The sequence below is a fragment of the Oncorhynchus clarkii genome, unplaced genomic scaffold (genome assembly GCF_045791955.1).
Source record: "Oncorhynchus clarkii lewisi isolate Uvic-CL-2024 unplaced genomic scaffold, UVic_Ocla_1.0 unplaced_contig_4199_pilon_pilon, whole genome shotgun sequence".
NCBI lineage: Eukaryota > Metazoa > Chordata > Actinopteri > Salmoniformes > Salmonidae > Oncorhynchus > Oncorhynchus clarkii.
In genome coordinates, this window is record NW_027260924.1 from 134787 (window position 1) to 150265 (window position 15479).

The following is a 15479-nucleotide window of genomic DNA, read 5'->3' on the forward strand; positions in this document are numbered from 1 at the left end:
CTCTGCTAAAACTCTAAAGCTGGTGGGTGGTTGGTTCTAGTTTAACTAGCTACCTCATTCTGCCTCTCCAGCAATCAGCACATTGAACTTGACTGAAGTAGTCTGCATCTGTAACTCACACTGGCACAGCAGGCAGGCAGTCCATCAGGAAGTAGAATACAGAATTTAGGAAGGTATTTGGGGAGTTTCTGCTCTCTAACATCTCAGGGGATCCGAGATAAGGGCTTTGAGGGCTGAGCTCTAGGGGAGGAGGCGAAGGAGGTGCCTGACACTTTTTTTTAGAAAAAATGAACAGTTGAATTCCACTACTTCTTACAAGGTTTTGGCACTTTATGGAGACAGTTGTCAAGGGAGAAGAGGAGAAAGACACAGAACCCCGGCCTAGAGAGGCACATATGTGGATAGAACCGGGCAGTGTTACCTACCCACTGCCACACCACGGACTCTGCATTGACCCATTGTTTTGGATGTGAGACTGAGGACTAATTGTGGAGAAAGTGCTACTGGACGACATGCTGCAGTCAACGGAACCCACCATGCTGATTCTACTACTGACACTGGGAACCATGGTGACGTGTAGTTTACAACAGGCAGTAAGACTTTGCTTTTTTGTCATGTAGTTTATAATAACATAATACATTTTATTTGTAAAGTGTATTTTTGAAAGTGCTGCACAGCCTTGTAAAACGTACAATATTGGATTTCACATTATTTAAATTAGATTTGTTTTGATTAAAACAGGAATTAAACACATGAGCTGGCACACCCAGAAAAAAAACATTATTTTATGTCGAGGTGCTGACTAACGGTGAATAAACTATAAGCTATAAACATTTTTTTTAAATAGTCACACACTATATATAAACTCCATGTCATTTATTGGGTAATTCACCAACGTTTCGGCCTCATTGTCCCTTCTTCAGGGTAATGTCATGAATGCTTGAACAAGGTTATGTCGACAAAACAGTGCAATTAGTGCAACCAATGACAATAGTCAGCGGTGTGTCGTAAAAATTAAGTTAATGAGAATGAATTGAGTGAAACTGTTTAAAAAACAACTATAGTTTATAGCGTATTGAATATATTAGGCATCAACAGACATTATTGTTTGATTCAATGTTACATAAATATTGCTTCCTATTTCCTTCTATTTGTTTTGTTCTATGTAATCTTTTGGTTCACCCATAATGCGTAATAAGCATCATCAACAGGGGGAACATATTCGGTGCACTCTGATACGCTGTAGAAACAACACATCCATTTAGAAAAGAGATAATTGTTCATAAGAAACGCCTGATATCAAAGTCTATACTCAGACCATTAGGGGGTCAATGTTTTAGAGAAGGATATCAGGTAAGCCTCCCTTTGTGGTAGTAGGATCTCGATGTTACCTCCTCTCCTTGGAGTAGTCTTTGAGAGCATTAAGTTTAACAGCGGAGGGGAAAGACATGTTTCTCTTTGGTTTTAGATCACATAGGTTGTGTCTTTAAATGGCACCGCAGGGCAGTTCACGGGACCAGAACTGATGCACTGTCCGGGAGAAGGGTTACCGTCTGGGGACGTAGACCTAGTGTCACTGAATCGATAGAGGAATTGTTTCAGTGTGGTCTGTCAGTAGTGTTTTGTAATGTTGTCTAATGTAGAGTTGTATATTATAGTGTTGTTTCATGTAATGTTGTCTAATGTAGTGTTGTCTAATGTAGTGTTGTGTATTATAGTGTTGTATATTATAGTGTTGTATATTATAGTGTGGTCTAATGTAGTGTTGTCTAATGTAGAGTTGACTATTGTAGTGTTGTATATTATAGTGTTGACTAATGTAGTGTTGACTAATGTAGTGTTGTCTAATGTAGTGTTGTCTAATGTAGAGTTGTCTAATGTAGAGTTGACTAATGTAGTGTTGTATATTGTAGTGTTGACTAATGTAGAGTTGACTAATGTAGTGTTGTCTAATGTAGAGTTGTCTAATGTAGAGTTGACTAATGTACTGTTGTATATTATAGTGTTGACTAATGTAGAGTTGTCTAATGTAGAGTTGTCTAATGTAGTGTTGACTAATGTAGAGTTGTCTAATGTAGAGTTGACTAATGTACTGTTGTATATTATAGTGTTGACTAATGTAGAGTTGTTTAATGTAGAGTTGTCTAATGTAGAGTTGACTAATGTAGAGTTGACTAATGTAGAGTTGTCTAATGTAGAGTTGACTAATGTAGTGTTGTATATTATAGTGTTGTATATTATAGTGTTGTCTAATGTAGTGTTGTGTATTATAGTGTTGTATATTATAGTGTTGTATATTATAGTGTTGTATATTATAGTGTTGTATATTATAGTGTTGTATATTATAGTGTGGTCTAATGTAGTGTTGTCTAATGTAGTGTTGTCTAATGTAGTGTTGTCTAATGTAGTGTTGTCTAATGTAGAGTTGACTATTGTAGTGTTGTATATTATAGTGTGGTCTAATGTAGTGTTGTCTAATGTAGAGTTGACTATTGTAGTGTTGTATATTATAGTGTTGACTAATGTTGTGTTGACTAATGTAGTGTTGACTGATGTAGTGTTGACTAATGTAGTGTGGTCTAATGTAGTGTTGACTAATGTAGTGTTGTATATTATAGTGTTGTATATTGTAGTGTTGTCTAATATAGTGTTGTCTAATGTAGTGTTGTATATTATAATGTTGTCTAATGTAGTGTTGTCTAATGTAGTGTTGTATATTATAGTGTTGTCTAATGTAGTGTTGTGCATTATAGTGTTGTTTAATGTAGTGTTGTCTAATGTAGAGTTGTCTAATGTAGAGTTGACTAATGTAGTGTTGTATATTATAGTGTTGTGTATTGTAGTGTTGTCTAATGTAGTGTTGTCTAATGTAGTGTTGTATATTATAGTGTTGTCTAATGTGGTGTTGTGTATTATAGTGTTGTTTAATGTAGTGTTGTCTAATGTAGAGTTGTCTAATGTAGAGTTGTATATTATAGTGTTGTATATTATAGTGTTGTCTAATGTAGTGTTGTGCATTATAGTGTTGTTTAATATAGTGTTGTCTAATGTAGTGTTGTATATTATAGTGTTGACTAATGTAGTGTTGACTAATGTAGTGTTGTATATTATAGTGTTGTCTAATGTAGTGTTGACTAATGTAGTGTGGTCTAATGTAGTGTTGTCTAATGTAGTGTTGTATATTATAGTGTTGTCTAATGTAGTGTTGACTAATGTAGTGTTGTATATTGTAGTGTTGACTAATGTAGTGTTGACTAATGTAGTGTTGTGTATTATAGTGTTGTTTAATGTAGTGTTGTCTAATGTAGTGTTGACTAATGTAGTGTTGTATATTATAGTGTTGTCTAATGTAGTGTTGTATATTATAGTGTTGTATAATATAGTGTTGTCTAATGTAGAGTTGACTAATGTAGTGTTGACTAATATAGTGTTGTATATTATAGTGTTGTATATTGTAGTGTTGTATATTATAGTGTTGTCTAATGTAGTGTTGTATATTATAGTGTTGTATAATATAGTGTTGTATATTATAGTGTTGTCTAATGTGGTGTTTTATATTGTAGTGTTGTCTAATGTAGTGTTGTATATTATAGTGTTGTCTAATGTAGAGTTGACTAATGTAGTGTTGTCTAATGTAGTGTTGTCTAATATAGAGTTGACTAATGTAGTGTTGACTAATGTAGTGTTGTCTAAAATAGAGTTGACTAATGTAGTGTTGTATATTATAGTGTTGTATAATATAGTGTTGTATATTATAGTGTTGTCTAATGTGGTGTTGTATATTGTAGTGTTGTCTAATGTAGTGTTGACTAATGTAGTGTTGTCTAATGTAGTGTTGTCTAATATAGTGTTGTCTAATGTAGTGTTTTATATTGTAGTGTTGTCTAATGTAGTGTTGTATAATGTAATGTTGTCAGGTGTGTGGAGCCAACAGGTAGTTATTCACCCTGCTACAGGACAGGTGTGTAGAGCCTGCAGTTAGTTATTCACCCTGCTACAGGACAGGTGTGTAGAGCCTGCAGTTAGTTATTCACCCTGCTACAGGACAGGTGTGTAGAGCCTGCAGTTAGTTATTCACCCTGCTACAGGACAGGTGTGTAGAGCCTGCAGTTAGTTATTCACCCTGCTACAGGACAGGTGTGTAGAGCCTGCAGTTAGTTATTCACCCTGCTACAGGACAGGTGTGTGGAGCCTGCAGTTAGTTGTTCACCCTGCTACAGGACAGGTGTGTGGAACCTGCAGTTAGTTGTTCAGTATGCTACAGGACAGGTGTGTGGAGCCTGCAGTTAGTTGTTCAGTATGCTACAGGACAGGTGTGTGGAGCCTGCAGGTGGTTATTCACCCTGCTACAGGACAGGTGTGTAGAGCCTGCAGGTAGTTGTTCTGTATGTTACAGGACAGGACAGGTGTGTAGAGCCTGCAGGTAGTTGTTCAGTATGTTACAGGACAGGACAGGTGTGTAGAGCCAGCAGGTTGTTATTAACCCTGCTACAGGACAGGTGTGTAGAGCCTGCAGGTTGTTATTCACCCTGCTACAGGACAGGTGTGTAGAGCCTGCAGTTAGTTATTCAGTATGTTACAGGACAGGTGTGTAGAGCCTGCAGTTAGTTATTCACCCTGCTACAGGACAGGTGTGTAGAGCCTGCAGTTAGTTATTCAGTATGCCACAGGACAGGTGTGTAGAGCCTGCAGTTAGTTATTCACTATGCCACAGGACAGGTGTGTAGAGCCTGCAGTTAGTTATTCACTATGCCACAGGACAGGTGTGTGGAGCCAGCAAGTAGTTGTTCAGTATGCTACAGGACATGACAGGTGTGTAGAGCCTGCAAGTAGTTATTCACCCTGCTACAGGACAGGAGTGTAGAGCCTACAGGTGGTTATTCAGCATGTTACAGGACAGGTGTGTAGAGCCTGCAGGAAGTTATTCAGTATGTTACAGGGCAGGAAAGGTGTGTAGAGCCTGCAAGTAGTTATTCACCCTGCTACAGGACAGGTGTGTGGAGCCTGCAGTTAGTTGTTCAGTATGTTACAGGACAGGTGTGTAGAGCCTGCAGGAAGTTATTCAACCTGCTACGGGACAGGTGTGTAGAGCCTGCAAGTAGTTATTCACCCTGCTACAGGACAGGTGTGTGGAGCCTGCATTTAGTGCTGTAGATTTAGTGCTGTATATTTAGTACTGTAGATTTAGTGCTGTAGATTTAGTACTGTAGATTTAGTGCTGTAGGTTTAGTGCTGTAGGTTTAGTACTGGAGATTTAGTACTGTAGATTTAGTGCTGTAGATTTAGTGCTGTAGGTTTAGTGCTGTAGATTTAGTGCTGTAGATTTAGTACTGTAGATTTAGTGCTGTAGATTTAGTACTGTAGATTTAGTGCTATAGATTTAGTGCTGTAGATTTAGTGCTGTATGTTTAGTGCTGTAGATTTAGTGCTGTAGGTTTAGTACTGTAGATTTAGTGCTGTAAATGTAGTACTTTAGATTTAGTGCTGTAGATTTAGTACTGTAGATTTAGTGCTGTAGATTTAGTGCTGTAGGTTTAGTACTGTAGATTTAGTGTTGTAAATGTAGTACTTTAGATTTAGTGCTGTAGGTTTAGTACTGTAGATTTAGCATACTTAGGTACTGTAGTTAAGGGGTTTTATTCAGTATGCTACAGATTTAGTGTTAGGTATTTTACGTACAGTGCATTCTGAAAGTATTCAGACCCCTTTTCCAATATTTTTTACGTTACAGCGTCATTCTACAATTGATTCAATATTTGTTCATCAATCTTCACACAATACCCCATAATGACAAAGCAAAAACAGGTTTTAATAATTTTGGCAGCGATTACAGCCTCGAGTCTTCTTGGGTATTATGCTACAAGCTTGGCACACCTGTATTTGGGGAGTTTCTTCCATTCTTCTCTACAGATCCTCTCAAGCTCTGTCAGGTTGGATGGGGAGCGTCGCTGGAAAGCTATTTTCAGGTCTCTCCAGAGATGTTCGATCGGGTTTAAGTCCGGGATCTGGCTGGTCCACTCACGGACATTCAGAGACTTGTCCCGAAGCCACTCCTGATGTCACGCCCTGACCTTAGAGAGCTTTTTATGTCTCTATTTTGGTTTGGTCAGGGTTTGATTTAGGTGGGCATTCTATGTTCCTTTTTCTATGTTTTGTATTTCTTTGTTTTGGCCGGGTATGGTTCTCTATCAGGGACAGATGACTCTCGTTGTCTCTGATTGGGAACCATACTTAGGTAGCTTTTCCCCTCCTGTGTTTTGTGGTAGTTGTTTTCTGTTTCGTGTTCTGCACCTGACAGGACTGTTTCGGTTTCTTTTATTCACTTTGTTATTTTTGTTTCAGTGTTCAGTTCAATAAAAGTCATGAACACTTACCAAGCTGCGCTTTGGTCCGATTCCTCATCCTCATCCGACGACGACATCCGTTACACCTGAATTGTCTTGGCTGTGTGCTTAGGGTCGTTGTCCTGTTGGAAGGTGAACCTTCACCCTAGTCTGAGTTCCTGAGCGGTCTGAAGCAGGTTTTCATCAAGGATCTCTCTGTACTTTGCTCTGTTCATCCTTACCTCGATCCTGACTAGTCTTCCAGTCCCTGCCGCTGAAAAACATCCCCACAGCATGATGCTGCCACCACCATGCTTCACCGTAAGGATGGTGCCAGGTTTCCTCCAGACGTGACGCTTGGCATTCAGGGCAATGAGTTCAATCTTTGTTTCAACAGACCAGAGAATCTTGTTTCTCATGGTCTGAGAGTCCTTTAGGTGCCTTTTGGCAAACTGCAAGTGGGCTGTCATGTGGCTTTTACTGATGAGTGGCTTCCGTCTGGCCACTCTACCATAAAGGCCTGATTGGTGGAGTTCTGCAGAGATGGTTGTCCTTCTGGAAGGTTCTCCAATCTCCACAGAGGAACTCTGGAGCTCTGTCAGAGTGACCATTGGGATCTTGATCACCTCCCTGACCAAGGTCCTTCTCCCTGATTTCTCCAGTTCCTCTTCCATTTCAGAATGATGGAGGCCACTGTGTTCTTGTGAACCTTCAATGCTGCAGGAGGATTTTGGTACCCTTTCCCAGATCTGTGCCTCAACACAATCCTGTCTCAGAGCTCTATGGACAATTCCTCCGACCCCATGTCTTGGTTTTTGCTCTGACATGCACTGTCAACTGTGGAACCTTAAATAGACAGGTGTTTGCCTTTCCAAATCATGTCCAATCAATTGAATTTACCACAGGTGGACTCCAATCAAGTTGTAGAAAAATGTCAAGGATGATCAATAGAAACAGGATGCACCTGAGCTCAATTTCGAGTCTCATAGCAAAGGGTCTGAATACTTGTGTAAATTTGATAAACCTGTTTTTTTTAAAGAATAACAATTGTAATACAGTTTAGGATAAGGCTGTAACATAACAAAATGTGGAAAAAGTCAAGGGGTCTGAATACTTTCCGAATAAACTGTAAGTATTGACTTAGGAATGTGTCCCAAAAAGTACCCTATACAGTGCACCTCTTTTGACCAGAGCCAAGTGGGTTCCAAAATATGACATCATTGAATCATAACAAATACATACAACAACATATCTATATCCATATTACCCTGGAGGAATTGGGAGGAAGTGATCACTGTGTTACTGTATCGCAGCAGAGCTCTATGAACCGCTGTGATGAGACCGGAGCCGACCAGACCACTACCCCCTGTACGTCGTGTGCTGCCTCCCAGACTCAGCTGTGTCCCAGGGGCTTCAAGAAGTACACCACCCAGTCCATGGATACCAACATGGGCCAAGATGGTTGCCAGTACTCAGTAGCCATCGCAGGGCAACAGGTGGCGTTGAATGGCTGCAACCACCAATGTGAGAGGACCGTCACCATGCCCAAATGCTGCGCAGACTTCTGGGGTCCTCTGTGTCTGTGTGAGTACCATACCCTAATAGAAGGTCTTTTGTTGTTTTATGGACAGTGATGGAATGTAGAGGGGAGACAGAGAGGAAGTACTGAGAGGGGATTTTCTATCGTACTTTATGATATGTCATGTAGCCACTGAAACATAAAGGGAATATGGCTGCAGTAGTCATCTAAACCTGTCTGTTTCATGTCATTTGCTGGTGCTGTATATGTGTTTCTGCAGCCTGTCCTAGCTGGAATGGGAGAACCTGTAACTGGCACGGAACCTGCATGGATGGAATATCAGGGAATGGGTCCTGTGTCTGCAATGTGAGAATGGGCTTTATTATGTCATACACTACTGGCTCCCTACCCTACTGGCTCCCTACAATACTGGCTCCCTACAATACTGGCTCCCTACCCTACTGGCTCCCTACACTACTGGCTCCCTACCCTACTGGCTCCCTACACTACTGGCTCCCTACCCTACTGGCTCCCTACACTAATGGCTCCCTACCCTACTGGCTACTTCCCATTTTTCCACAAGTGTGTACCATTGTAAAATCCAAGCTAGAAAGTGTACGAGTGCACACTTCGGGAGAAGGAAGGAGAATTAAGACTCAGCCTCTGTGTGTTTCCCTTTGTTGTCTGGGTCAGGAGGGATACACGGGCTTTGCCTGCCAGCAGTGTTCCAACAAGAATTCATACGGAGACAACTGTAAATCAGGTACATCTCTATCTCTCTCTCTCTCTCTCTCTCTCTCTCTCTCTCTCTCTCTCTCTCTCTCTCTCTCTCTCTCTCTTTCTTTATTTCTCTCTTAGTCTCTCTCTCTTTCTCTCTCTCTCTCTCTTAGTCTCTCTCTCTCTCTCTCTCTCTTAGTCTCTCTCTGTCTCTTTCTCTCTCTCTCTTTCTCTCTCTCTCTCTTAGTGTGTCTCTCTCTCTCTCTCTTTCTCTCTCTCTCTCTCTCTGTCTCTTTCTCTCTCTCTCTTTCTCTCTCTGTCTCTCTCTCTCTCTCTCTCTCTCTCTCTGTCTCTCTCTCAGTCTTTTTCTCTGTCTCTCTCTCTCTCTCTCTCTCTCTCTCAATTCAATTCAATTCAATTCAAGGGGCTTTATTGGGGGAACGTGTTAACATTGCCAAAGCAAGTGAGTAGTCAGGTTATAGATGATGGTGTAGCTGAGACTGGGTCTAGTCATGCTATAGATGGAGATGTAGCTGAGGCTGGGTCTAGTTATGCTATAGATGATGGTGTAGATTTTATTTATTTATTTTATTTCACCTTTATTTAACCAGGTAGGCAAGTTGAGAACAAGTTCTCATTTACAATTGCGACCTGGCCAAGATAAAGCAAAGCAGTTCGACACATACAACGACACAGAGTTACACATGGAGTAAAACAAACATACAGTCAATAATACAGTATAAACAAGTCTATCTATATACGATGTGAGCAAATGAGGCGAGATAAGGGAGGTAAAGGCAAAAAAGGCCATGGTGGCAAAGTAAATACAATATAGCAAGTAAAACACTGGAATGGGAGATTTGCAATGGGAGAAAGTGCAAAGTAGAAATAAAAATAATGTGGTGCAAAGGAGCAAAATAAATTAATTAATTAAATACAGTAGGGAAAGAGGTAGTTGTTTGGGCTAAATTATAGGTGGGCTATGTACAGGTGCAGTAATCTGTGAGCTGCTCTGACAGTTGGTGCTTAAAGCTAGTGAGGGAGATAAGTGTTTCCAGTTTCAGAGATTTTTGTAGTTCGTTCCAGTCATTGGCAGCAGAGAACTGGAAGGAGAGGCGGCCAAAGAAATAATTGGTTTTGGGGGTGATGATGAGACTGGGTTTAGTCATGCTATAGATGGAGATGCAGCTCAGACTGGGTCTAGTTATGTTATAGATAGTGGTGTAGATGAGACTGGGTTTAGTCATGCTATAGATGGAGATGCAGCTGAGGCTTGCTCAAGGAGATAGAAGCTCCCAGCTCCTCCTTCTTTGGTTTGGAAAGACAGATCGGTGAAGCCAAGGGTATTCATTGTCTACGGCTGTCTGATGGGCGGGTGACCTAAGGGGTTGGGGGGTGAGGTGTGGGAGCTGACTTGTATACTGAGTTGTATAGGGCAGAACTGTGTGATCCTATGTGTACTCCGGTTTTGTTTTCTGAACCCTAAACTCTCTCTGGGAAAAAGGCATGAAATGGACATTCCCCTGTTGTCCCATGAACTGGCAGAGGCCGTAAACCTCTCTAACCTACTGAAGTCCCCCTGCCATGCCCCGAGGGTCGATGGACTTTTTTAAATTCGGAGGAATATTTGGACTTGACTTCTTTTGTGTGTTGAGTGAGTATGTCGGGGTAGGAGAGCTGTCGTCGGGCGGCTCTGAATCTCCTGCACAAGAAAAGGGACTTGTTTGAACTTAAGAACTGGAGGCCTGTGGCATTGCTCTGTGCGAACTACAAGATATTTGCCAAGGTTCTCGCTAACCTACTGAAGTCCCATCTGGTCTCTAGTACCAGACACATTGTGTCCCAGAACGTTCAATCATAGGCATCTTGTTCTTAATCAGGGACATGTTGAGAGTTTCTAATGTGAACTGTGGACTGGTCTCTTTAGACCAGGAGAAGGCATTTGATAGTGGACCATGAGAATCTGTTTAATGTGATGTCTGAGGGTTTGGAGAAAAGTTTTTGGCCTGTATGGAGATGTTGTATGCTGGGGTGTCATGTATGGTCAAGGTGGGAGGGGGGCTCTATAGGCCAGTCTGAGTGAGGCGGAGAATTAGACAAGGGTGCCCTCTATCAGGGCAGTTAAATACACTAGCTGTTGAGACTTTTTTGGGCCTGCTACGCAGGAGACTGCAGAGAGTGTGCTGGATAAGCATGGGTGTGTTGACAGGCGTAGCAGTGTCGGCATGTGCAGATGATGTTTCTGTGATGGTCAGGGATGGTTAGGATATGCAGGCACTATAGATTAGTCTGAAGGTATACGGGGGAGATTTGTCAGCTAAGGTGAACTGGGACAAGAGCAAAGCTCTGTTATGTGGGGAATGGAGGGATAGGGTCCCCCCTCTGCTTCCAGGGGGTTTGCAGTGGGGTTGTAAAGGAAGGGCTTAACATTTTGGGGATGTGCCTGGGCTCAGAGAGGTGGGTCAGGAAGAACTGGGAGGGGCTGTCACATGCACTGGTGTCAAGACTGGCCAGGTGGAGGTGGCTCTTCTTCCAAGTGTCATATAGAGGGAGGTGATAATCAACAACCTGGCGGTTTAGGGTTGGACTGGCAGCTGTTCATCATAAGGCTGGAGAGGCTGAATATAGCAGGTCACTTTGATTTTTACTCTGCGGTGCCGAGGGCCTGGCAGCTGCTGAGGCCCAAACAAGAGGTGGGTGTGGAGCCTGGGCTGTGGGTGTGGGAGGAGCCTATCTTCCACAAACCATCCATCCTTTTGAGATCGGTTCAGTTGGCCACCCTGCAGAGGCGACTGACGGCAGCGGGTTTACTAAGGCTGGGTGACCTGTGGCTGCTGGGGGAGGAGGGGTGGAAAACCCTGGAAGTCCTGGCACAACAAACAGGACTAACATCCCCGAAGGGGGAGGGGCCACCAGTGTTTCCGCCACTGCAGGTGACGGTAGAGACTGGGGACTGGCAAGGGGGTCTGGAGGACTTGTTAGATTTTAACACTCTGAGCCTGAGGGAGTTTGAGGATGTGGGAGGTAAAGCCTTCTACAACCTCTGCATTAAGGTGAGGAAAATTAGGAGCCTAACAGGAGTGAAGGCACATCAGTGGCAGGGGGTATGTGGGGCGGAGAGTATGGTGGGTTTTAGAGGGGGCTCTACAAACCCCCAGTACCAAAAAGGTCAGGGGACCTCCAGTGGAGGGTTCTACATGGAGCCCTGGACAGTAACAGCTGGTTGGTACGGGTTGAACTGGGAGTTGGGCAGGGGTGTCCTTTCTGTGTCATGAGTGAAACTGTGCATCATGTGTTTTCTGTGTACGCCAGGTAATGCCATTAATGTCTCTGTTGGAATGTTTGTGTGAGAGGTTGGGGGTGGAGTTTACTGTTGGAATGTTTGTGTGAGAGGTTGGGGGTGGAGTTTACTGTTGGAATGTTTGTGTGAGAGGTTGGGGGTGGAGTTTACTGTTGGAATGTTTGTGTGACAGGTTGGGGGTGGAGTTTACTGTTGGAATGTTTGTGTGAGAGGTTTGGGGTGGAGTTTACTGTTGGAAAGTTTGTGTGAGAGGTTTGGGGTGGAGTTTACTGTTGGAATGTTTGTGTGAGAGGTTTGGGGTGGAGTTTACTGTTGGAATGTTTGTGTGAGAGGTTGGGGGTGGAGTTTACTGTTGGAATGTTTGTGTGAGAGGTTGGGGTGGAGTTTACTGTTGGGATGTTTGTGTGAGAGGTTGGGGGTGGAGTTTACTGTTGGGATGTTTGTGTGAGAGGTTTGGGGTGGAGTTTACTGTTGGGATGTTTGTGTGAGAGGTTTGGGGTGGAGTTTACTGTTGGGATGTTTGTGTGAGAGGTTTGGGTTGGAGTTTACTGTTGGAATGTTTGTGTGAGAGGTTTGGAGTGGAGTTTACTGTTGGGATGTTTGTGTGAGAGGTTGGGGGTGGAGTTTACTGTTGGAATGTTTGTGTGAGAGGTTGGGGGTGGAGTTTACTGTTGGAATGTTTGTGTGAGAGGTTTGGGGTGGAGTTTACTGTTGGAATGTTTGTGTGAAAGGTTTGGGGTGGAGTTTACTGTTGGAATGTTTGTGTGAGAGGTTGGGGGTGGAGTTTACTGTTGGGATGTTTGTGTGAGAGGTTGGGGGTGGAGTTTACTGTTGGGATGTTTGTGTGAGAGGTTGGGGGTGGAGTTTACTGTTGGGATGTTTTTAATGAGTGCAGGTATTCGAAGAAGGAAAAGGCCAAACGTGTCAAACGTGTGTTGTAGAAGTGGTGAGGTTTTGGTTATTGTGATGTGTGGTGATGTTTTGTGTTGTGGGGTAGAGGGCAAGGTCAGGATGCAGTACAGGGGATATTTGTTTTTAAAAGGTGGTTGGGGGGGGGGGGGGGGGGTTAATGTGGTGAGGTTTTAATTAAATGAGGATGTTTCATTAAAGCAAGACAAACAGTCAAAAGTCTCTCTCTCTTCTCTCAATTCAATTCAAATGGTCCACATCTCTCTCTCTCCCCCTCTTCCTATCTCTCTCTCCCTGCTACATCTCTCTTTTCCCCCATTTCTCTCTCTTTCTCTCTCTATTCCCGCCATGAATATTCTGACCTGTCAGATAATGTTGTCATTGTTTTGGTGTGTTGTCTAGAGTGCGGCTGTGTGAATGGAGAGTGTAACAACGGTCCTGATGGGAACGGAGAGTGCTACTGCCAGCCGCCGTACACTGGACCCAGGTGTGAACAAGGTAACCCCGCCCTCCTTTACACCAGATACAGTGGGGCAAAAAAAGTATTTAGTCAGCCACCAATTGTGCAAGTTCTCCCACTTAAAAAGATGAGAGAGGCCTGTAATTTTCATCACAGGTACACATTTTCCACCATAATTTGCAAATAAATTCATTAAAAATTGATTTTTTTCTTCTCATTTTATCTGTCATAGTTGAAGTGTACCTATGATTAAAATTACAGGCCTCTCTCATCTTTTTAAGTGGGAGGACTTGCACAATTGGTGGCTTACTAATATACACACATCTAATATTCACCCTTACAAAAAAAGTAATGATTTCACATGGAAAATCGTGTTAAAACGTGTTTTTTTTGAAGACCTGATCACGTTTATCACATATGTTATCACATGTTGTTTTACATGTTGTCACGTTATCACATTGACTTCAAATGTGATTACATACATCTTTTGGAACATTTCACATGTGAAATACATGTCTTTTTTTAAAGGAAACCCAGTTTTCACCGTGTTCTGGACCAGACAAGCTTTCAAAAAATAAAATGTATTGATTGATAATTGTTATCTTGTTCTCATTTAGTGATCTCATTTAGTGATCCCATTTAGTGATCTCATTTAGTGATCTCATTTAGTGATCCCATTTAGTGATCTCATTTAGTGATCTCATTTAGTGATCTCATTTAGTGATCTCATTTATTGATCCCATTTAGTGATCTCATTTAGTGATCTCATTTAGTGATCTCATTTAGTGATCTCATTTAGTAATCTCATTTAGTGATCCCATTTAGTGATCTCATTTAGTGATCTCATTTAGTGATCCCATTTAGTGATCTCATTTAGTGATCTCATTTAGTGATCTCATTTAGTGATCTCATTTAGTGATCCCATTTAGTGATCTCATTTAGTGATCTCATTTAGTGATCTCGTTTAGTGATCCCATTTAGTGATCTCATTTAGTGATCTCATTTAGTGATCTCATTTAGTGATCACATTTAGTGATCTCATTTAGTGAAAGGTACTTCAGGTACTGTAGGTTGGTGTCTACTGATGATGTGTATTATGTTACCTCCAGTCTCTGCAGCCTGTAAGAACTGCAGTGCCTACTCCCACTGTAAAGGAGTGGCAGACAACTCCCTGTGTCAATGTCTTCCTGGGTTTCACAAGACTGGAGACCGTTGCTCAGGTAACAGAGTTCATAGATATCACTAGGGTGACAAAATTCTGCTAACTTTCCCAAAATTCATAGGCTGCTCATTTATATTATATTCTGCTCTGTTCTATTCTATTCTGCTCTTTTCTATTTTATTCCATTCTGCTCCATTCTGCTCTATTCTGTTCTATCCTGTTCTATTCTGTTCTATTCTGTTAATTTCTTTTCTATTCTGTTCTATTCTGTTCTATCCTGTTCTATTCTGTTCTTTTCTGTTCCATTCTGCTCTATTCTGTTCTATTCATGCTCTATTCTGCTCTATTCTTTTCTATTCTGCTCTATCCTATTCCATTCTGCTCAATTCTGTTCTATCCTGTTCTGTTATAATATATCCTGTTCTATTCTGTTCTATTCTGCTCTATTCTGTTCTATCCTGTTCTGTTATAATATATCCTGTTCTATTCTGTTCTATCCTGTTCTATCCTGTTCTATTCTGTTCTATTCTGTTCCATTCTGCTCAATTATGTTCTATTCTGTTCTATTCTGTTTCATTCTGCTCAATTATGTTCTATTCTGTTCTATCCTGTTCTATCCTGTTCTATTCTGTTCTATCCTGTTCTATTCTGTTCTATCCTGTTCTATCCTGTTCTATTCTGTTCTATCCTGTTCTATCCTGTTCTGTTATAATATATTCTGTTCTATTCTGTTCTATCCTGTGCTGTTATAATATAATATATTCTGTTCTATTCTGTTCTATCCTGTTCTATCATGTTCTCTTCTGTTTTGTTATAATATATTATGTTATATTCTGTTCTATTCTGTTCTATTCTGTTCTGTTATAATATATTCTGTTCTATCCTATTCTATTCTGTTCTATTCTGTTCTATTCTGTTCTATTCTGTTCTATTCTGTTCTGTTATAATATATTCTGTTCTATTCTGTTCTATCCTGTGCTGTTATAATATATTCTGTTCTATTCTGTTCTATTCTGTTCTATTCTGTTCTATTCTGTTCTATTCTGTTCTGTTATAATATATTCTGTTCTATTCTGTTCTATCTTGTT

General features: G+C 41.4%; 1 protein-coding gene across 1 annotated transcript in view; it reads left to right on the forward strand.

The window, feature by feature from the left end:
* Window positions 1-334: 334 nt before the first annotated feature.
* LOC139402251 (stabilin-1-like) overlaps window positions 335-15479 on the forward strand; it is a gene marked incomplete at its 3' end in the record, with an annotated part of 55333 nt that continues 40188 nt past the window's right edge. Inside the window, exons 1-6 of the mRNA XM_071146349.1 lie at window positions 335-593; window positions 7637-7907; window positions 8123-8208; window positions 8536-8605; window positions 13172-13267; window positions 14339-14449. Coding sequence (XP_071002450.1) covers window positions 513-593; window positions 7637-7907; window positions 8123-8208; window positions 8536-8605; window positions 13172-13267; window positions 14339-14449 — 715 coding nt within the window. The remainder of the gene's footprint in view (window positions 594-7636; window positions 7908-8122; window positions 8209-8535; window positions 8606-13171; window positions 13268-14338; window positions 14450-15479) is intronic.